Below are 21,257 nucleotides of genomic sequence, written 5' to 3' on the forward strand. Positions count from 1 at the left end.
ACGAATAATGTGCAGCAATCAATTCTTAGCAACTACTTATGTGTATTTGTCCAATCATTTGCAAATAATATTGTATTTAACGAACTTGTAAATACAATCGATATACATTACATATTCTCTAAAAATCTATCAACATAAATTTTATATTAATATAAATGTTGAAATAAAATAATTAAAATAATTAAATTAATATGAGGGTAAATTCAATAAAAATCACAACTCTCTCTTATCATATATAAAAATCAATAATTTTTAAATTCTCCGAAATCGAAGCTATTTCCAATTTTTACTTTCTTTAAGGATATTCTCTTAAATGTTTGATAAAAAAATTTAAATCGAGCATTGATTAAAATCTGACACAAGAAATATGTATATAGACAGACTAACTGTTTTATAATATTTACTATAATAAATTATAATTAGTATAAATATTTTAATAGTTTCTTATTGTAAAAAACATTCAAATAAAAATTGCACATTTCTAAGAGAAAAATATATAATGTACGTTATTTATTTTTTACAGCACTAGAAATTACAAAAGATGCTACGCAAGCATGGTTTATTTATAAATGTATGTATTGTATTTACATTTGTATGTACGAAATAATAAGAGAAAATGTGATGAATACAAATAGAATATGTTATTTTTAAATATATACATATACATATATTTTATATATATATATATATATATATACACATACATACATGTACAGGGTATCCCGCAATTATTCACAAAGCGCTGTTGTGTAGATAGAGCGAACTAAACTAAGTTGAAAAATTCTCTACTATTTTCGCAATAATTAACAAGATATTAATTATTAAAAATCGCCGATTATTGATCTTCAATCATTTTTTACTCCTCAAGTACTATCAACTTTACAGAAAAATAGCAAGAGACAAAAATGCTTCCAGCAAGTATTATAGTTATAAAATAGCCAATGTACTGACTAATGTAACACGTCGCGATATTTAGAAAAAAGGTTTATCAAATAGAATTGGCATAGATCCTGGCTTCAAATATATTCTTTGTTTGATTCTTCCCACATCATAAGAAAAACATTCTTTTTATTTCTTACTTTATTTTTTTTCAGTAATATAATAATTTATATCAATAAATTATAATTAAGATATCAATACATGTACATGTTATGCGTTTTATACATAGGCACCGACGAGATACTATTAAAAATTGTCAATCCTAGTCAAATTTTCGTCCTCGCAAAAAAGGCCCCGAGGATCCGGAGGTAATTGAAGAACCCTGACATTATCGACAATTGATATAAATAATACTCAGTCAATATATCATCATATTGTAGTACAGGAAATTTTTTAATTATTAATAATAAACGTTTTTATTAAATTTAAATTATTAAAATATTATAATTTTTATAAATATTTGAACGAAAAAATTTCTTAAAAACATAATTTTATTTTCTCCAGGAAACATATACATCATCTGTTCGGTATCTTTGAACGCAAGTAGTTTGCGTCCAAGGAGTACCACCCTCGCTTTTGTATTGAAGCAATCCAGCAACCGCGATCATAACACCGTTGTCTATGCAGAACCGCTCATCCGTTGCATAAAGAGTCGCATTCCTTTCCTTACACATGATATTCATCATTTGCTGCAATCTTTCATTACACCCCACGCCACCCACGATCAATACCTCATTTGATCCAACATGGGCCATTGCACGTTCTACAATATTATTCAATGTAAAGAAATTAAAAAAGATTAAAAAAAGATTTAAAAAATATATATATATCTACTTGAAGTTACCTGTAACTTCGATGAGCATAGCAAATATAGTCTCTTGCAAAGAGAAACATAAATCTTCAGGAGTGAATGCCTTTGTATCAAGCCATTTGGACAGGTGTTCCTCCATGTAACTTAAAATACCAGAGAACGATACATCCATCCCTTTCACAACATATGGTAGCAGTACCAGTTTCTCACCTCTTTTTATATAAAATTTATTTGAATCCAGTATAAATTTAAGCACAAATTTAAAATTAATCAAATTTATATGAAGACTAAATGATAATCAAGTAAAAATCTACTTGCTTTTTTGCTAACTGCTCTATATTATATCCAGGAGAAGGATTGTTTGAGAGCTTTAATAGTCTTGCAAATCTGTCCAAACAATTTCCAACTGCTATATCGATTGTCTCACCAAAAATACGATATTTTTGTTGAGAATATGCAATGATTTGAGTATTTCCACCAGAAACATACAAAACGGTAGGATTTTCAGTACCAGCAATTAAACGTCCCATCTCAATATGACCAATGCAATGATTGACTGCAATTATAGGTTTATTGTATAATTGAGCGACAGTCCTAGCTACTAAAGCAGTAACTGTCAATGGTGCTCCCATTCCTGGTCCTTTTGTATAACAAATTACATCCACATCCTTGAGACTAATTTTTGCATCATCTAAGGCTTCTTGCAAAACTTCTAATACATACTTTCTATGATGTTGAGCTGTTTCTCGAGGTAGAAAACCTAATATGAAAACATACCTAGATTACATATTAATATATTTATCTAATGTTTAGAACTTCTGTGAATATAGATAATCTACTAAAAAGTTTAAGAAATACTTAACCAATTTCATTTTTAAAATAATTAAAAAAACCTTATATCTTGTAAAATAGATACTTTCAATTTTTATTACTTTCTTTTTACGATACTGTATTCATTTTAATCAAGCTCTAATTGATATTGATTCATCAATGATAAGAACATTAAAGAAATAAATAAATAACATATATCGTATGTAATTAATATATGGTACAAATTAATATACAGAATACAATGCTTTTTATATTAATGTAAACACAATTGTGATTCATATACACACAAAACTTGATTTTTAGAACTTTAATCATATTTTAAACATAAATTCAATTCAACTGTATTAAAAAATATATGGCTGACTTATACTACGCAATATTTTTTAATAAAATTAAAATACTTATGCACAATTTAATTTTATTTAAATCTACCTTTTTCACACTTATCTTCCAACTATAAAAGTATAATTAATTGGAATTATAGTTTGCAATTTGAACACGTAAGTAGTGGTACAAACTAAATAGAAAGCAAAAATAATATTAATGCAAGAAATAACTTGCATTAATAACAAATTTAATATATATTTGAGTATTTATAAACTATAAACTTTGAGGTTCTTACCTTCTCCTGGTGGAGTAACATAAGTATGTCGCACATTCGATAATATATGTTGATCGCGAATTATTCCTACACCCAGTTTATTCGCACTACCTTCAAATCCAATTGCTATGACCATTTTTCACAAGCTTTCCGTTTTATAAATTAAATAACAACAGCGCAAATCGTTTACGGTCAATGAGCTCTATTAGAGAAAATTCTGAGAACACCTGAGAAAGGCTATACCGGCGTTTTTCACAACACCATTGAAAAATCACCCGTACACTACCGCCAGTACATCTATTTTCGGTTTGGATACTACGTACTATATTTTCTGAGCCTGTCGATAAAATCATAACCACCGCGAACGAAATACTAACGGTTGGCCCTGGGAAGAAGAACGATAACGTTAACGACAATTGACGATTATTAGTAAGTATATGAATTGTAATGCTATATAATAATTAACTTATAACGATTTATTCGGTTGACCGGGTTGACGTGCATTATTGTGCTGTGCACTATAATAGACGTGAATGACAGAATTTATAACAATTCAAAAGTAACAAAAAGCCACAAGGAGTCAATTTTTTATTAAATATATTGTGTAAACTGCGCGGATTTTATATAATATAAAGTTATTACAAACCAATAATCGATTATTCTCTAACGCAATTTAAATATTTAAATTCGTATAACAAATTAAACTAGCCAAGACTCCTTATAAATCAAAGAATTGGAAAGAATACGAGCTTTAGGAGTCAGGCGCAGAAGACGTCGCGCAAATAATACACTTATAAAGCTTGAAACTTCTGTATTTAACAAATGCGCTTACATGTTTCGGCTCATTTTTTAGCCTTCCTCAGAGCAAACACAAACATATATGTATAAAGTAAAAGTTATCCTGTCATGGTGAGCTCCCCTACATCGAGAATTTAAACGCTAAAATTAAACAAAAAGAAAGAAAAGGAAAACGAAAAAGAAGAAAAATATTAAAAATGTCGAATTAAAGAACATAAATTAGTTTCTATATTCTTTAATTCATACATACAGTTAGTTTCTGTAGGAAAACGGGACAATCTGCATTTAAAAAACGTTATTTTGTATGTGTATAGGTATTGCAAAAATTCGTACGAGACAAAATTTATTAAATGAATGTGTTTAATATTCATTTTTAAGTTTCAGATTCAACAGTTTCCATTTTCAATGGAGAAAATAAGAAAATAAATCATGTTTTCCAGTAATTAAATTTTACTTATTTTATTTATTAAAATTAAAGGTAAAACTTAAATAGGTCTTGATTTATTGATACCATATTAATTTAATTATTAATTATTATTTTTTACTTATTTTTGTGTTTAATTATAGTTGCTTTTATAAATTTATTATAAAGGCCATGAGTCTAGATCCACAATCTTGCTTTAAGAGACCGTAAGTCGTAAAACCGTAAGAAATTGAACAATCGAATATGAGAAAAATAATCTACTGAACGATTCGTTGATTTTTTACGGCTTATGACTTGCGATCCTACGTTATGATACCGTAATCCTTCGTAGTGGGTCGGAAATCCAAATAGAAATCTTAAGAACCCCGTTATACTTTCGCAGCTATAGTAAATTATATGAGGATATATTTAAATGGCAAAATATGATTTGTGCGTAGTCTGAAATCGAGAAATAACGATCTTACAATCAAGGAAGACAAGAATAAATGTGAATTTATTTTTTAATGCATTTGCTATGTATTTACATATACCTGCACATATGAACGAAGCATATTTCGAAGTTGTGAAATTGTTGTAATCATATAGCGTTTCCTATATAATCTAATATGTACATACACTCAGCAACTAAAAGGTTGCAACATTTTTTTCGATGGATTTCGAGATGCAGCCTAATCACTGAACAATTGATTCTTACTTACCGAGTCGCAAGTAAGAACGCTTGTATCGCATTCTTGTATTTAGCAGTAGAGAGTTATTGAAAAGGTATGAGAATAAAACATAATACACAATCTCTAAAATGATAAACTACATCTTTCAAACCATATGATGCTTTACACAATCATCCTTTTTATTACGATATATAGCTTATACATACATATATATTTTTTTTTGTGTACTCTATGCTTACAGATATCACTGCATATTTTGTCAATAAATCGAGTGTAAATCATAACAGAGACTTATACCTTAGTGAGTAACATTATTGCGTCGCCCTCGTCTCTTGCGACTACTGCCGGACGAACGATTTGATGAGGCCCATTGCTCATAGAAACGTTCGGCTTCTAACCATTCTTGATACTTGTACCACCATTCTTCCCATTTGATATAATCATCGAGAGTGAGATCACGAAGATATCCCCTCGCTTTGTAATAATCATATCGTACGCGAACATCATCCCAGCATTCGAAACCTCTTGGGCCTTGTGCTAAGAGTGATTCAGGATAATGACCGGGAGGTGGCGAATCGTAACCTAAACGCGCAATTCTCTCCTCGCCTTCTATAACGACTTTCATCGCATTCTCTCCATCTTTCGTGATACGCATATTTTCCATGTCTCTACGATCTACACTCCACTGCGCCATTTTACCAAATCTGTGAAAATTAAACAGAATTATTATTATCTATTAATGGAAAAACTATAGAATTGTGTGAAATCAACTTGAATGTTGTAAATTTATTTGAATTTTATTATTACAATACTGCATTAGGTTTTTTAATACCTTTCAGATAATGTCATTTTTGGTGGTCCTACATGGGATGTCGTCGAGGAACTATCGCTATCGTCGCTAGGTGAAGATTCTGGTGGAGGCCGTATTATTTGTGATGCTCCATGACTCGTACCATGTGTTTTTTCTACTTTTACTGGTTTACGTATCTGTACAATTTTAACAAAAGTATTCCTAATATATGCAAACTTTAATTTTGAAGGAACGCATCGTTATGCACAATGTAATATACCTATCTAGCGTTAAAAAAATGTTAATATAATTTTATAATTGTTACAAAACATTTGTTGGAAAATTTTTCTCCATAAGATTGATCAATTGTTACAAGTTTGCCAATAAAGATAGAAAAAAATAAAATAAAATAAAATATAAGAATTAAAGACTAAGAATAAGAAACTGTTATTTTACCAATGAGATAGGATCTGGTACTCGTGGATCTTCTGGCAATCTATTATGATGTTTCTCTTTACGGCGAACCTTGGCTTCTTTCTCTTTGATGTTTTTGTAATCCTTCTGATGACGCAGCGGCGGTTGCGGTGCCGGTGGTGGTGTACGTGGTCGCGGCAAGGGCGGTGAACGTGGTCTCGTGCGTGGCTGTAAGGTCCGTGAACTGGACGCGATTACTTCTTTGGGATGTGTCCTAGTTCGTATCGGACTAACCGATCTCGAATGCGAACGAGATAATGGCGCGACGCGTCGTCGTTCCTTCGGTGAACAAACGGAACATGATCTGTCGGAACATGTACTGCCCGTGCTAGAGCTACGAGCAGCCTGTCTATTTTTATTGCGTTCACGGGAAGAACGTTCGCGCGGTGATCGTGGGCTTCTCATTCGAGGACTGCGCGGTCGTGGACTGTGAGGGCTACGGGATCTTGGACTTCTCGGACTCTTGGGATGTCCTCTGCTAGGTTCACTGCTACTACCGACGTACAATTCCTTGTATCCACTGTGATGCCACCTATTTGGATCTCGTTCCTCCGCTTCCAATAGCTTCTTGTTCCAATAGCTCGATTTTGACTCACGCGCTTTTCGCATTACGCTATCTATCTCTTTACGCTTACTAGAACTCTCGCCATGTGGTCTGGATTGCGATACGCTCGTGTCCATTCGCAGCCTGCTTGAATTGCTGCTGCTAGTAGGGCCTCTTCTTCTATCATAATCTCGGGATGACATCTATAAAAATTTAATTTTTAGAGGAATTTAATTGTCTCATTCATGTTACATTTGATTATATTTTGATATTTAATCAAAATCAAATGTCATTATTAATTATATTGAAATAACCGTTGATATTTTTATATAGGTAAAACGATGCTAGTATCGTTAAATGTAAAATTGTGATACAACATAGATATGTATATATAAGAAATACATATTTACCTTAGAGTAAAAGTACAAGATGGAAGACAAAGATAGAGCAGAAAAATATTTAGTCAATCCAGGCACACACCAGGACAATATAATAATATTAATCCTCCATAGGCAATAAGGATAATGGTCGAAACTGCTGCGAACGTGTCAAAAGACCATAGGAAGTCTCAGAAGCACTCGTCCTTAGAATCGACTGGCCTAAGTGAAAAATTCTATATGTCACAAATCTGATTGAGACGTCATTAAGGTCAAAAGACGTTAAAGATAGCAAAGTGCATTCTTTTGGGGGATTTTGTTCTCACGTGAATCTCCGATATATTATGCGACAGTCCACAAATACATGTATGTACGTGATACATCTTCGTTGCAAAGCGTACAACAGATCGCCGATATGCGATGTCTTTATAACATCGATTCACTCACCGCGTGTGTCCAATGAGAGATCCATGCGTGCCGCGAATCAAACGCACGCGCGACGCGCGTCAAAGTTCTCCGGAGAACTGTTACGAATCCGCCTATGACCCCCGGGCGGGGGGGTCACGAGCCGCGGAAACCGTCGCAATATAAACGATTGCGACGTCGCGTGCCGAGAAGGTACGAACGTACGAACGCATCGCGTTCCGTAACGCGCTCCATCACGCGACGGCACTTGACGGCAACGACGACGGATGTAGCACGCCACATGCTCTATTTACCCGCATAATCAACCCGTTTAACCGCCCGACCGGGTTTTTCGAACTCCCGAGTGTCATCTTCACGACTACGACAGCGGACAGAAGAGGCAGGGCTCCGGCAGGGCACATCGCCTGCTTCGCCAGTCGATTCGGTCACTCGCGGACGCGACTCTCTTTTACCTTGACTTTCTTCTCTATCGATGTCTGTCCCTTTATTATAGCCGGGACACAGCGTCAAAACGCACGAACGGTGCCATACAGCACTGTATACGTGGAAGTCCTTGCGCGGGCCGAGCCGAGCGGGCTCCGAGAAATCACGGACAATGTACGAACGTATGACGGGGGCGGCACTGTGCGCTCGAGAGGGCGTTACCCGGGTAACGCTGCGACGAAATCCCTTCTCGCCGCGGCGAGAATGGCGAGATGCTTCGAGAGAGAATTCGAGCTCGTTCGAGAGGAGACTGCCTGTATGCTATTGATACAAAGCGCGTGCGCGCACTCATCCGCTCCCTTGCCAGCGTCAGCCCCTCGTCGCTCCATTTTACGAAAGCGAAGGTCGACGGCACTCTTTTTTTTTTCCTTTCCATTCTCTTTCTTTCTCTTCCATGCGCGTCTTCTTTTTCTATCATTCACTACTTATTCACACCTGCGCGCGCGCGCGCACACACACCAAACACACACACACACATACACACACACACACACCCATACACACTTCTACAAATTCTCTCTCTCTCTCTCCCCCCTTTTCGCCGTTTGTTGCGTTCGCGAACCAGATTCCCTTCTTTTCTTTCTCTCTCTCTCTCTCTCTTTCTCTCTTTTTCCTGCTAGTATCAACCTCTTGACATCACAGGACTCCAATTACTAGTAAAATTCGAATACGTCAGTTTTTCTGTACGTGCAAGCGTTTACTCAACGGCGACTGACGGGGCGACTGCCGTTTGTTACAACTCGCGTCCGCGTTCGCGTCCGGTCCAGTAAAGGCAGAGCGAGAAAAATCAATTGCTCAAATCTAGCACGCTTCGATTCGACCCGAATAATACTTTTTTTTTCATCGGAATCCCCGCGTCTATCACGCAGGACGAACGGACACTCACTTTTCTTAACGCGACGACCCGATTACTTGCATTTTCTGGTACGTATCCCGGCGAATTGCTCTCGCGTGATGGCGAATATGTTCACAATGGACTTTCATAGAAGAGGTTCTTCTGTCACTTAATCATTAACCATCGAACAGAGATAGATGGTAAGCTTTCTTTTTTGATGGTAGATTCTTCATCGATAGAACACAGTTCATACAAAGAGAGAGAGGAGAACCTAAAGCCGAGACGGTACACGATGCTTGTTTTCCTCGCAGAATTGCCAGCTGGATTAAGGTGCATTCACATGCAGCGTCAAGCAGCGGAAGCAGCTACCAATCAGCTGAGCGATACGGGCAGTGATGTAAAAAAAGATTTTATGCTGCTTATAATTTTGCAACCGTATTGGCTGCCGGCTGCGGTACTGTCAGTTGCTGTCAGTGGCCTAGTTTACATCGGGTGCTTTCCACTTGATGACACAAGTCGACACAAGCGTCGTTCTATCCTTCTTGACATTCAGAGAGTGACAAAGATGAAACGGTACTCGTGCACTTGATAGAAATTGAAAAATTGGTATTTTTCGGCACAATGTACAAGATATTATATCATTAAGGTCCGTTTCCACCAACGCAGATCAACTTTAATCTCGGTTCAACTTACTCTTTGTCTTTTTCTAGTTCTAAAGATTAGAAAAAGACGAAGAGTAAGTTGAACCGAGATTAAAGTTAATCTATATTGGTGGAAATGGGCATAAAAGTATGCATACTTATTTATACAGCTTTTATATAATGGCAAATCACGAATTTAATAACATATTATCGAAATATTTATGTTAATAATCATAAATTTTTATTAATTGTCGGTATCGCCATCGTTCTTGAATTATCCCCGGGCTCCATTGATAGTCACGAAAATTTGCCCAGGGTCGAACTAGAGGTGCGTTCCGTATCGCGCATGATGTGCATGATGCATCCATTGTCCTTGTTTAACATTTGGTGAACAACAAGGATAAACGATGCATTATGCGCATCATGCGAGAAACGGAACGCACCCTAGGTAAACTAGGCCAGTGCCAACAATACAGCCAATACGGTGGCAAGATTCTAATCCAGTTAGCAATCAAGCAGGAAAACAATCAAGTATCGTGTGTATATTAATTGCTCACATCATTAATTGGCTAATTTAAAATAATATAATCTCATTAGTGAAGCAGTAAAAAATTATTAGACCGATGTGAATGACGTGTGCAAGTCAAATCTGTCTTTCAAATGTCAAATTTAACGCTTCTTCATCAAGCCCTTTTTCATGTATAAAATTGTCGGTCTTAATAAAATAGTTTTGCGACAAAAGTCATCAAGTGAATAGTATAGCATCTCGCCGGTGTCAGGAGCAAATAGCGATTCTCGTTGGTGACTCTCGATATGTCATTTCAAAATTGCCGCCGTGCAAATGTTTAAATGGCCGCTTTTGGTATCTGCGAACGTTCGTCTTGAGAACAAGCACACCTCGATTTCTTTCACCGTGACACCATGATCAGTTCCACGTTGACGAATTGACGACTATCGTGGTGAACAGAACAGTGGTAAAGTTCCACGTAGCATGAGGTAGAGCGTGGTTATGATAATTGCACGTTATGTCGGAACATTGTAGGATCAGTGGATGTTGAGATAGAACTAATTCGTGTATTCGTAACAGAAGCGTACCTATTAAACAGCAGATTAAAATGGGATACTTCAACATTTTCTTATTCTTGATTGTTTCAACAATTGCACTTGCAGCAAATGGAGGTAATTTAATTTATATTTTATTTGCGTAATGTACATTTCACATAGTATGTATATAAGAATCAAATTATAATACTGACTCAAGTTCGCAATTTTTCTGCTTCATAATGATTCAGTTAAATATTTTGGATAAACAATTAAATGATATTTTGAAATATTCCAACAGTTTTCTAATTTGTATTATTCCAATTCTTACATTTGTATAAGATATTGAAACACTTATATTATATTATATTAATTAGAAAATAGAAGTAACTTGTTGTGATTATAACACAATTAAGCTGATTTTATAATCACTTGGTAGTAAAAAATCTTAATGGACATTTTACAATAAGCTATTGAGTTTTAAGTCTTAAATCATAAAGAAATTAATCACTGTCGAATATTAGAAGAACAATCAATTATGATTGGTCAATTTCTTACAGCTCAAGACTTAAAACTTAGGTAATAACTTATTATAGAATGTTTATAATGGGCTAGTCATTAGTTTCTATTATTTTGATTTATTATATATCAATTGAGCCATTTGCTTATCTTGTTACTTTAATTATAATTATGACTGCTGCTACACATATTTAATTTTATATAATACATTACTTATTTAAATTATTTAAATATATTAATTTTTTGCATGAAATACATTTAACCTGACTCAATATTTAAATTTGTCATATTAAATTTATTTACATTAAATATCATTTAAAATTTGATAGATCCTTACACATTTGTATTTATACTTGCAGCATATGTTTATGCTCAAGAAGACGAGAATATTGATGATATTGTTGATGTAGAAGGTGAAGAAGGTAGTATAATAACTGATGAAGAAACAGAAGAAGATACTAGTAATGCTTCAGTTGATGCTGATACAACAATACTTTTTACAAAACCTATTCATAATACGTTATCTACTCTTGGTACTTTTATTGATTTTTTTACTGTTAAGGTTAAAATGTACGATATTTTTTTATAATACTAAAATTCGTTTTAAATTTGACAGAATTGCCAGCTGGAAATATAATAGAATTTCTTGTTGGATTTACTAATAAGGGTGAAAATGACTTTGTTTTGGAATCATTGGATGCTTCCTTCCGTTATGCAATGGACTTTAATTTCTATATTCAAAATTTCTCCACGTTCACGTTTAACAAAATTGTGAAACCGAAACATGAAGCTACCTTAGCTTATTCTTTTGTACCATCTGAGAGTTTCGCTGGAAGGCCGTTTGGCTTGAATGTTAACCTGAATTATAAAGATGCCGTATGTATGATATTAAATATAAGATATTACGTATAAAATATATGTAAGCGTTTAATAACGCTAGACAAAAGAAAACTACTTGATATAACTTATGAATGAGAAGCATGTAAGAATAAAAAATTTAAACCAGAGTGACACATGATATACGATTTCTTGCTTGATTGCTTGTATTCAAGTAAATTACTAGAAATTATGCATTCTAAGCTATGTTCAAATTCCCAACTGAGTGCCGGGTATATCACTTTATTCTTGTTTACTGTACATTAAACAAAGACATGATTCCCAGTGAGCACCTAAATGGGAATCCGAACACATCTCTCTGTACAATTCTAGTAATTTACTAGAACACGAACAACTCAACAAGAAAATATGCACCGTGTACCGCTTACTTTAGAATACTTTAAACATTAAAGTAAGAATTCTCAAGTATAATTTTATATTTACATATTATAGAAAAGTGATATTTAGAAAAGCAAGAAAATTATATTATTAAAATTAATCTGAAAATCTTTGATTTGGAAGAATCATGTCACTATATATGTAACATTTTTTATTTATTATATATACTTTTTTTAATTCAGTATGTTCAGAGATATATATTACTTGTGCGTATTGATGTATTATATTTTTCTGCAGAGTGGCGTTTCCTACAATGAAGCGGTCTTTAATGAAACTGTACAAATTATAGAAATAGACGATGGTCTTGATGGAGAAACTATTTTTCTTTATGTATTCCTCGCAGCATGTGTTATATTGACCCTTGTAGGAGGTCAACAATTGTTATCATCTCTGGGACGTAAATCACGTTCTTCTACTACTCGTAAAGTACCAGTAGAAATGGGTACATCTAACCCTAACAATGTAGATTATGATTGGCTGCCGAAGGAAACTCTCAATAGAATCAGTAAGTAGATTTACCAAAAGCTAATGAAAATTGCTTACATAGTGTCATTTAAAATCAGTCGAGTTATTTACCGGACAGTAATAATTTTTTGATGAAATTGAAAAGTTGTGGAACTTCACACATAGCTATAACTTAGCATTTTTAAGTGTCGGCAAGAGTCGTGAAGATATCTACTGAATTTCTGATCAGTTATAGCTAAAATACTAAGAAAATTACAATGTATAATTATGATTTTCATAATAAGAAAAATTGTCGATAGATCCCTACAAAATAATTTGTTTTTTAAAAAAAGAGATAGGTAAAAATTCGTTCCATTATTTGCACTATATATAGTACAACTGAGGTATAGATAATTTTATTTCTTATGTTTTAAGGACCATTGCAAAATCCAGCTCTGTACAGTCCTTCGTAGCTTTGTAAAATATATTTAAAAACATCTTATGGTGAAATATTGCTTCTTAGTTTTTTGTCTTTTTATTTAATGATGATAGATTTCTCTATCGAATCTCAATTGCTACAAATTATATAAATGATTGATATTACAAATTTCTTAATTTGCTTATTAAGTTAAAAGATATTTCGTAAAGAACTTTAAAATAAAAAGTAACATAAAATTACAAATGCTTGTTTACAGATAAATCTCCTAGAACTCCAAAGCAAAGTCCAAGGCAAAGGAAAACAAAAAGAACAACTGGTTTTGATGATTAAACTGCATATGTGTGTATGTGCGTGTGGTGTATATATATGTGTGCGCGCGTGTGTATGTGTGTGTAATGTGTATATATATATATATACATACGTGTATGCGTACATAGGATATATCTTAAAAAGCGCCCACGAACCATATAGTACTATTCCCGAGTCTAAAATTTATGAACCATTTTGGAATTTTTGTAATGGCTAATGTGGCATTAGTTTTTAAAGATTGTCAAATAAGCGAGTGAGATCAATGAATAAGATAATTTTAAGATATTTTCAGCAATCTTTACGAAATATCTTAAAGATAGACTCTTAAAAATTTTTTGCTTGTCTTATGCGTTGATTTTAGGTATTTTACTTTTTCGTAGGATAACTAAAAAAAATTGCAAAATGATTCATAAGTTTCAAATTCAGTTTTTTTAGCAGGAATAGCGCAGAATATCGTTTGTGAAAGCTTTTTAAGAGACATTCTGTATATAGGGTAAATCTAATAAAAAAGTTCATCAAAATAATTAGAGATAGAGGGCTGACACTTATATCAAGATTATATAATTTATATAAGAATAAATAGGAAGCATCTTTAATAATTTTGAATATTCTTAAGTCCTTGATTTTCATGGTGAACTTTTTCATCAGATTAACTACGTATATATATATATATCATGCACGCTTACATATTCACATACATACATATATGTATACATATATACAAATATATGTATATAATTTGAAGCTAATGCAGGAAAATCTGTATTACAAGAGATAACTGCGATCATTATTGAAAGATAATGCATGATTCCTTAATCTCTTGGTCAGAAAACAGATAAACAAGAAAATATTCAATTTGAATTAATAGTGCAGAACACATGGAGTTCCTTAATAAGTTTTTAACGAGATACTATTATAAAGAAAGTCACATGCGGGCTATATTCTGTAATATTACAGAATGTTGAACTTTATACATGTATGTTCGAAAGCAATAGAAAGAATGGTATAAGATGATACTCAATGATTTTTTTGCACAAAACCTATATATAGTTACATAGCATTTAAGAACTACGTTTTTTTTTTTAGTTTAATTGTTTGCTGTGTTGTGTTTTATATAAGCTGTATTATTACTACGAAGAATACGAATGTATACGTGCATGTGTGCGTGTATAAATATATGCATGCATGCGTGTGTGTGTATATATAGAGATAAAATTTGATTATTTTATAAGGCCCATTTTCACAACTCGTTTCTCATCTCTTTCCAATTCTAGAATTGGAAAGAGATAATGAATAAGTTGAACCTCTGTTAAGAGTTAACCGTGAATTGTGAAACTAGGCCTAATTGTATTAATATATAAAAATTTAATAAAATAATTTTTTATGAACAATTTTTGTAAATTTATTTTAAGAATTCGACAATTTATGCAGTGTATATATCTTCTATTAAAATTCGTTCTTGTTCATGGTTTTGAATTAATAGAATCATTAATGGTCGCGTTCTGCAGTAGACACAACTATTTCGTAGTGGATTCGTGGGCGTTCGCTGCTATTGGTGTATTCTTTTAGATCTGGAAGAATACATCAATAGCAGCGAACGCTCAGTCCACTATCGAGTCCGCAACAGTTGAATGCTGAACGCGACCATTCATATTACTTTTTAGCGTCTCATGAAATGGCACTTTTACTAAAGTGTCACTAGCATGCGAGCGCGAGTTTGTAATACTGTTCTATCATCTGTGTTATGGTCTACCCGTTTAAATGAAGACCATAACCTGAAAAAACATCTGTCGCCGAACCGCCGAACGTCGACGTCACCTTTGGTGAACTCTGGTCACGTTTGTGACTCGCGTACTATCTACACGTCATTATTCCGCAATCATTGACTGTAATTGAAGATTAATTGTAACGCGATATTATAAGTACAAAAACGGCATTGTAGAGACTACGTAAAATGTCAGATGTGAGAGACTGGTTCAATTCTCTACCTATATTTACGAGATATTGGTTGTTGTGTACCGCGATTCTGACATTACTCGGCAGATTTGGATTTCTGAGCCCGCTTTCGTTGGTGTTGTGGCCTGACCGATTTCTGCATAATTTTGAAATCTGGCGGGCGGTGACAAGCGTCTTTTACTATCCTCTCAGCCAAAGTACCGGCTTTCATTTCCTGATTAACTGCTATTTCTTATACAATTACTCATTAAGGTTAGAGCGTGGAGAGTATGATGGAAAGCCCGCGGATTATTGCTTTCTTCTGTTGTTTAATTGGATATGCTGCGTTATCATTGGACTTCTTGGCGATTTCTCCCTACTTATGGATCCCATGGTGCTCAGTGTGTTATATGTGTGGTGTCAGCTAAATAAAGATGCTATTGTAAACTTCTGGTTTGGTATGCTCTGCTCCTTTTTTATATCGTACTTTATTTATAAATTACGCGTAGGGTAGAGTGGGACCTTCTCATCTATTTCTCACAATAATGTTTGTTTCTGAACAGCACATGATGATTATTTAAAGGTTGCACTTGTGCTTTCGAGAAGCAATTATGATTGTATAATGTAATTATAAACACGTTATTGAAAAAAGATATTATTTGTTATTGTAAATTTTTTTGTATTTAAATTTGAAACTTAAGGAATAGCCCCGTCCTACCCTAATGATTATATCATTACGTTGTGATGATACTAGTATTATGTTGGCTTATATGAACAAATTTATTGTCAGGTACACAATTCAAAGCCATGTATCTGCCATGGGTCCTATTTGGATTTAATCTGATTATTTCTGGTGGCGGAATGATGGAATTGTTTGGGATTCTAGTAGGACATCTGTACGTCTTCTTGAAATTCAAGTATCCCCAGGAACTTGGTGGTCCAGAATTACTCAATACTCCTAGATTACTTGAAAGTTATTTTCCACCTCAAAGAAGTGGAATTCGATCGTTTGGGAATGTACCTGCACCTAGACCTACGGGGGAACAGAATCAAGGAAGAAATATATTTGGAGGACATAATTGGGGAAGAGGTCACGTATTGGGACAATAATTGAAAGAAGAAACTTATAATTTAATAAAAATTAATTATTTTTATTATATTTGTTTTGCTGTTTACAATAATATACTAGAACAGTTATTTCTATATTATCAATTCTTCCAAATATCTTTTTGTGAATTTTTATTTAATGTTCGTAATTCAATCATAATTAATTTTATAATAATATTATGAATTTAAGATGTGCATTTTGATGCAATTTAATAATAAATATGCATATTATAAATTTGTAAAACTAAAAAGATCTTAAATTTCATATAATATTTGCACTGTGTAAATACATATTATTGATTTTCTCTCTTTCTCTCATACACAAATATTGATTATAAAATATAAGGATAAGAATTATAATTTAATTTTTTCATAGATCTTATACACATTGATGCTGTTGAATAAAAAGACAGTATATGCGTTGTATTTTCTATCCTTCATTGTACAAAATGTACGACACATACTCGAAATGAGTCAAAATGACATCTGAGAAATAATCAATTTCAAATATATGTCACACAGTGATATTTTAACTGATATATTATAATTGACAAAGTTCTGCAAAAATTATAAAGACGATGTGCTATATTGGAGGAAGAATGACAATATTTCCCTTCATTCGTGAGGACTAATAAACAATTATATTTAATGTAATAAAACAATTTAAGTTTGCATAGTAGTTACATTCTACATAAAAGAACAGAAGATACTGTACTTTCACGCTCTGTTAACTCAGTCCGATTATAGCCACAAGGCATATCCATGTTTACAAGATCAATGAAATTTTTATAGACCTTTCATTTAATCGTTAATTACATTCTTGATGAAATATATTTATCAGTAAGTTTGTAAATATTTTCTGCACATTTTTATATTTAATGGTAAAGGAGAAGTGAAGGAACTAAAGGAAAAAAGTATGTAATCTACTGATGAATATTTTAACCACACAAATGTTAAAAATTCGCATATATTGATATTATTATATATTGTATAAATCCCAATAATAAGATATTCTGAAAAAATTAATCAATTTTCTAACGTCTTGTTTGATGTGTAAAGAATGATTTGTAAATCACATTTATTTTAAAGCAGAATTTCGATGCTCAATTTAATAATTATTTATGTAATATATATATATATACATATACATATAAATGTGTGCACATAAAATTGGATAAAATAACAAGCATATGGCTAATTAAGTAAAAAATTACAACACATTTAACTTCGTTTTAAGTATTTTTATTTATCGGCACCTTACAAAATCTGTAAAAACATAAAATACAAGATACTCAGTAAAATCATATTTTTCTATTGTCGAAAAAAAAACTACTAGAATATTTTTTATTGAGGTTGTCTCTTCCTCAATGGCTAAATGCCTGTTAGCACAACACATCATTAGATGTAGTCAGTGTTAAACAGGTGGATGGGATGCCAACCCCTACCAAGAGCTCAAAGTTAACACTTTTCATTGTGACTATTATATATATTATTTAAAACTAAAGTTAATAAATAATTTCAAGATTGTATTCATAATAAATCGAATATAATTAAATGACAACTATACATATATACACACACACATACATATAGGTATATGTTCATATACATGTATGTACTTTATGTGTATATTATATATACATGCGTGTGATGTGTCCTTGGACTTTGAAGGCAATAAATACTAGCAGACAGTGATTTGTTTTACCGTCTAGTTCATTCGTTAAGCAGAGAAAGTGTCTTGATTGAAAAATTCATCTAGTAAAAAATAACGTGCAGCGATACATTTTCTAATCGCTGAACAACGTGTCGTAATGTTTTCTACCTGTTAAAGACACTATGTAAATCGACATTCATTTCTTTTTCTACAAAGTATCTTCATCATACACGGCAATCATTCTATGAATATTGATCGATATAATGCCTTCAACCGTTAGAAAATATATCACTGTACGTTGTCCTTTATCAGATGAAAGTTTCTCCGTTTAATAAATGAACAATGTATGGTAAAGAATTAACTATTCTCATTATCAACACATGTCCAAGGATACGTGACATTACATGTACAAATAACATTGCGTAACCAAAACGCGCGCGTGTGTCAAAATTTTGTTGTCAACAATAAAAAGAGTGAACTATGAGCTCAATACCTACCAACAATTATTCTTCCGGGACTTCCAATTCTCCAGCATTAATGTCGTCTATAAGGTCATGAGGTGGTCTGCCTTCCACAGTACATCCTACTGACTGGCACGTACCCAAGATCTCTTTAACGGTACCACCGAGTGTTCGTGACATCGATCTTGATCTCATAGCACGTGCGATAGCAACAATATCATCAAACGTTAGATTACCACTATGTTTAATATTTTTTTGCCTTTTACGGTCTCTGGGTGGCTCTTTCAGAGCTTTAATTATCAACGATGCAGCACTTGGTACAACTGAGATTGTAGCCTGTCTGTTCTGAATAGTAAGCTGAACAGTGATCTTCAAACCTTTCCAATCACTGGTAGCCTTGGCAATGTCATCTCCAACTTTTTTGGGAGACTAAAATATGAATATTATTAATTATTAATACATTATATATATATATATATATATGTATATATATTATTAAGATGTATTATCATAAAGAAAATTAGTTTCTATTGAAGGTATAATAAATTTTTTTCAGTAATTGTAGAAAATGTGTTAATTTTAAATTGATGAAAAAGTGTATAATTAATACATACAGTATTTTGGTAGTGAAAAAACATTGTATGTATATTTATATATAAAAGTTATTTATTTTAATCTTAACAAATAAATATTTTTTAAAATATGAATGTATAAAATCCAGACAAAAGTGGAATGATTTTAAGGGGGACATATTTTAATCACGCTATATTTTTTGTAAATAGAGGTGCCAAGAAGATATGAAGACTTGAAAACTGTATATAATATAATAACAAATCTTACAAAATCAGTTCCTATTAAAAAGTACAATTTTACTTTCATTTCTAAAAGAATCAAAACAGATCTTTGAATTAAAAAAAAATATACACACACACACACACACACACACAACACAAATAATTACTCCATATTAATTGTCTAATTGTTTAGATATTAAGAAACAATCCTAATTTGCCAAAGCAAATGAAAATTTATCACTTATTTGCTTTGGTGAATTAAGATTGTCTATTAATATTTAAACAATTATACAATTAATATGAAGTAATTATTTATGTTATCTCATATATTTTTTTATTTTAAAGATGTTTTTATTCTTTTAGAAATAATAAAACTATACATTCTAATAGAAACAGATCTTATATTTGTCCTATAATGTATACAGGTTTTAAATCTGGATTTATTGTAAAATTACAATTTTAATTCAAAATTTATTATTATTTATTATAACAAAATTTACAAGAATTATTAAGAAATAAAATTGAGCGTCTCACATAAATAAATTATTACATCTTTCTAATCTAGAGACACAGAGTAGTTATTTTGGCACTAAGCATGGTAGAAGATACAGAAGTTTTAGTTAGAAATTTTTTTTTCAATCAAACTTACCAAACCGAGAGGACCGATTTTAGGAGCAAGGGACGAAGTAGCTCCTACTTCACCACCAACGCATCGCAGAAATACTGTATGAAAAATATAAGCAATTTAGCAATTTTTCTTTTTCCAAGGTTATGAATTTTTTAGAAATTTTCATTTCTACAAAAAAATATAAATAAAATACCTTTCTTTATTTCATTTGGATCAAATTTAGGAGGCATTTTGGCAATTTCTTTCGATGATTTTTATTAAAAAACTTAGATAAAATTCGATAACGAGAAAACCACGCTTCTCAACTCCACGTTTTACAACGGAAAAGACAAAATGGAATGAAATGAACGATCAGCTATGAACACAGTATATACAGTAGCGCAACTCTCATAGCCCTTCTAGGCTGCGTTCAGAAATATCACCCGAGTGCCCCCGCGTATCGTATTATCTTTGTTGTTCACTCAGTGTTAAACAAGGATAAGAATACACGGAGACACCCGGGTGATATTTTTGAACGCAGCCCTACAATAAAGCGGGGAGCACAGACTCTTGCATAACGCATAACACATGAGGCATAAGAAATTGAACCAACCAGAGTTCTCTATTACATGGAAGGGAAAGAAACGGAGAACTTCGATTGGTACATATTCTTATGCATTACGTGTTATGCGTTATGCAAGAGTCTGTGCTCCCCGCTTAAGCCGCAAGTCAGGGACTCTATTCGAAAAGAAACGTATACGAAGTCTAGGGAAATACTATAGTATACGTAACGTATACTGTAGCATTTCCCTAGACTTTCGTATACGTTTCTTTTCAAGAATAGAGCCCCTGCTTCCGATACCTTAGGCCAGGGTATCAATCATGAAACTTTATCCCTAGGATGAAAAGTGAAAAATAAAAAATTTCTCCATTAACTTCAATGGTTAAAATTTTCACTTTTTACTTTCCGTCCTAGGGATAAAGTTTCATGATTGATACCCAGTATTTATAGACCCTCTTTACACCGTTA

General features: G+C 32.7%; 5 protein-coding genes across 6 annotated transcripts; 2 read left to right on the forward strand and 3 right to left on the reverse strand.

The window, feature by feature from the left end:
* Nucleotides 1–1,430: 1,430 nt before the first annotated feature.
* On the reverse strand, nucleotides 1,431–3,415 carry Tcs3 (Probable tRNA N6-adenosine threonylcarbamoyltransferase Tcs3). Its single transcript, XM_018504044.1, has 4 exons — nucleotides 3,204–3,415; nucleotides 2,069–2,510; nucleotides 1,784–1,962; nucleotides 1,431–1,702 (listed from the first exon to the last, which is right to left on the reverse strand). Exons 1-4 carry the CDS (start codon nucleotides 3,316–3,318, stop codon nucleotides 1,431–1,433), a joined length of 1,008 nt encoding a protein of 335 aa, XP_018359546.1. The 5' UTR covers nucleotides 3,319–3,415.
* Nucleotides 3,416–4,967: 1,552 nt separating this feature from the next.
* LOC108758904 (serine/arginine repetitive matrix protein 1) lies at nucleotides 4,968–9,185 on the reverse strand. Of its 2 annotated transcripts, none has more exons than XM_018504124.1 (5): nucleotides 9,053–9,185; nucleotides 7,291–7,479; nucleotides 6,319–7,083; nucleotides 5,905–6,059; nucleotides 4,968–5,776 (listed from the first exon to the last, which is right to left on the reverse strand). In XM_018504124.1, the coding sequence occupies exons 3-5, from the start codon at nucleotides 7,081–7,083 to the stop codon at nucleotides 5,371–5,373; spliced, it is 1,326 nt and encodes a 441-aa protein (XP_018359626.1). In that variant the 5' UTR covers nucleotides 7,291–7,479; nucleotides 9,053–9,185; the 3' UTR covers nucleotides 4,968–5,370. The 2 variants fall into 2 exon arrangements, with proteins under 2 accessions (XP_018359626.1, XP_018359625.1); XM_018504123.1 differs by lacking the exon at nucleotides 9,053–9,185 and adding an exon at nucleotides 7,705–7,852.
* Nucleotides 9,186–10,476: 1,291 nt separating this feature from the next.
* On the forward strand, nucleotides 10,477–13,934 carry l(1)G0320 (signal sequence receptor subunit 1 l(1)G0320). The gene is made up of 5 exons (XM_018503799.1): nucleotides 10,477–10,821; nucleotides 11,562–11,735; nucleotides 11,819–12,078; nucleotides 12,715–12,982; nucleotides 13,617–13,934. The coding sequence occupies exons 1-5, from the start codon at nucleotides 10,758–10,760 to the stop codon at nucleotides 13,688–13,690; spliced, it is 840 nt and encodes a 279-aa protein (XP_018359301.1). The 5' UTR covers nucleotides 10,477–10,757; the 3' UTR covers nucleotides 13,691–13,934.
* Nucleotides 13,935–15,267: 1,333 nt separating this feature from the next.
* Der-1 (derlin 1) lies at nucleotides 15,268–16,727 on the forward strand. The gene is made up of 2 exons (XM_018503810.1): nucleotides 15,268–16,062; nucleotides 16,395–16,727. Exons 1-2 carry the CDS (start codon nucleotides 15,624–15,626, stop codon nucleotides 16,712–16,714), a joined length of 759 nt encoding a protein of 252 aa, XP_018359312.1. The 5' UTR covers nucleotides 15,268–15,623; the 3' UTR covers nucleotides 16,715–16,727.
* A 1,233-nt stretch (nucleotides 16,728–17,960) lies between these two features.
* Nucleotides 17,961–20,578, reverse strand: RpL12 (ribosomal protein L12). Its single transcript, XM_018503783.1, has 4 exons — nucleotides 20,442–20,578; nucleotides 20,270–20,343; nucleotides 18,863–19,255; nucleotides 17,961–17,977 (listed from the first exon to the last, which is right to left on the reverse strand). The coding sequence occupies exons 1-3, from the start codon at nucleotides 20,476–20,478 to the stop codon at nucleotides 18,869–18,871; spliced, it is 498 nt and encodes a 165-aa protein (XP_018359285.1). The 5' UTR covers nucleotides 20,479–20,578; the 3' UTR covers nucleotides 17,961–17,977; nucleotides 18,863–18,868.
* Between the last annotated feature and the right edge of the window lie 679 nt (nucleotides 20,579–21,257).

The sequence above is a fragment of the Trachymyrmex cornetzi genome, unplaced genomic scaffold, assembly GCF_001594075.2.
Source record: "Trachymyrmex cornetzi isolate Tcor2-1 unplaced genomic scaffold, Tcor1.1 scaffold16, whole genome shotgun sequence".
In the NCBI taxonomy this organism is placed as follows: domain Eukaryota; kingdom Metazoa; phylum Arthropoda; class Insecta; order Hymenoptera; family Formicidae; genus Trachymyrmex; species Trachymyrmex cornetzi.

What these genes read in the sequence shown, in the direction of transcription:
- Tcs3 (XM_018504044.1), bottom strand. Translation starts at nt 3,318, where the DNA reads ATGGTCATAGCAATTGGATTTGAAGGTAGTGCGAATAAACTGGGTGTA. An exon ending in TGTTACTCCACCAGGAGAAG is followed by an intron (nt 2,511 to 3,203) that starts GTAAGAACCTCA and finishes TTTTCATATTAG; the next exon opens with GTTTTCTACCTCGAGAAACA. An exon ending in TATGCTCATCGAAGTTACAG is followed by an intron (nt 1,703 to 1,783) that starts GTAACTTCAAGT and finishes ATAATATTGTAG; the next exon opens with AACGTGCAATGGCCCATGTT.
- Der-1 (XM_018503810.1), top strand. Translation starts at nt 15,624, where the DNA reads ATGTCAGATGTGAGAGACTGGTTCAATTCTCTACCTATATTTACGAGA. An exon ending in TATTGTAAACTTCTGGTTTG is followed by an intron (nt 16,063 to 16,394) that starts GTATGCTCTGCT and finishes ATTTATTGTCAG; the next exon opens with GTACACAATTCAAAGCCATG.
- RpL12 (XM_018503783.1), bottom strand. Translation starts at nt 20,478, where the DNA reads ATGCCTCCTAAATTTGATCCAAATGAAATAAAGAAAG. An exon ending in TCCAAATGAAATAAAGAAAG is followed by an intron (nt 20,344 to 20,441) that starts GTATTTTATTTA and finishes TTTTTCATACAG; the next exon opens with TATTTCTGCGATGCGTTGGT. An exon ending in AAATCGGTCCTCTCGGTTTG is followed by an intron (nt 19,256 to 20,269) that starts GTAAGTTTGATT and finishes TTCATATTTTAG; the next exon opens with TCTCCCAAAAAAGTTGGAGA.
- LOC108758904 (XM_018504124.1), bottom strand. Translation starts at nt 7,083, where the DNA reads ATGTCATCCCGAGATTATGATAGAAGAAGAGGCCCTACTAGCAGCAGC. An exon ending in TACCAGATCCTATCTCATTG is followed by an intron (nt 6,060 to 6,318) that starts GTAAAATAACAG and finishes AAAATTGTACAG; the next exon opens with ATACGTAAACCAGTAAAAGT. An exon ending in AAAATGACATTATCTGAAAG is followed by an intron (nt 5,777 to 5,904) that starts GTATTAAAAAAC and finishes TAATTTTCACAG; the next exon opens with ATTTGGTAAAATGGCGCAGT.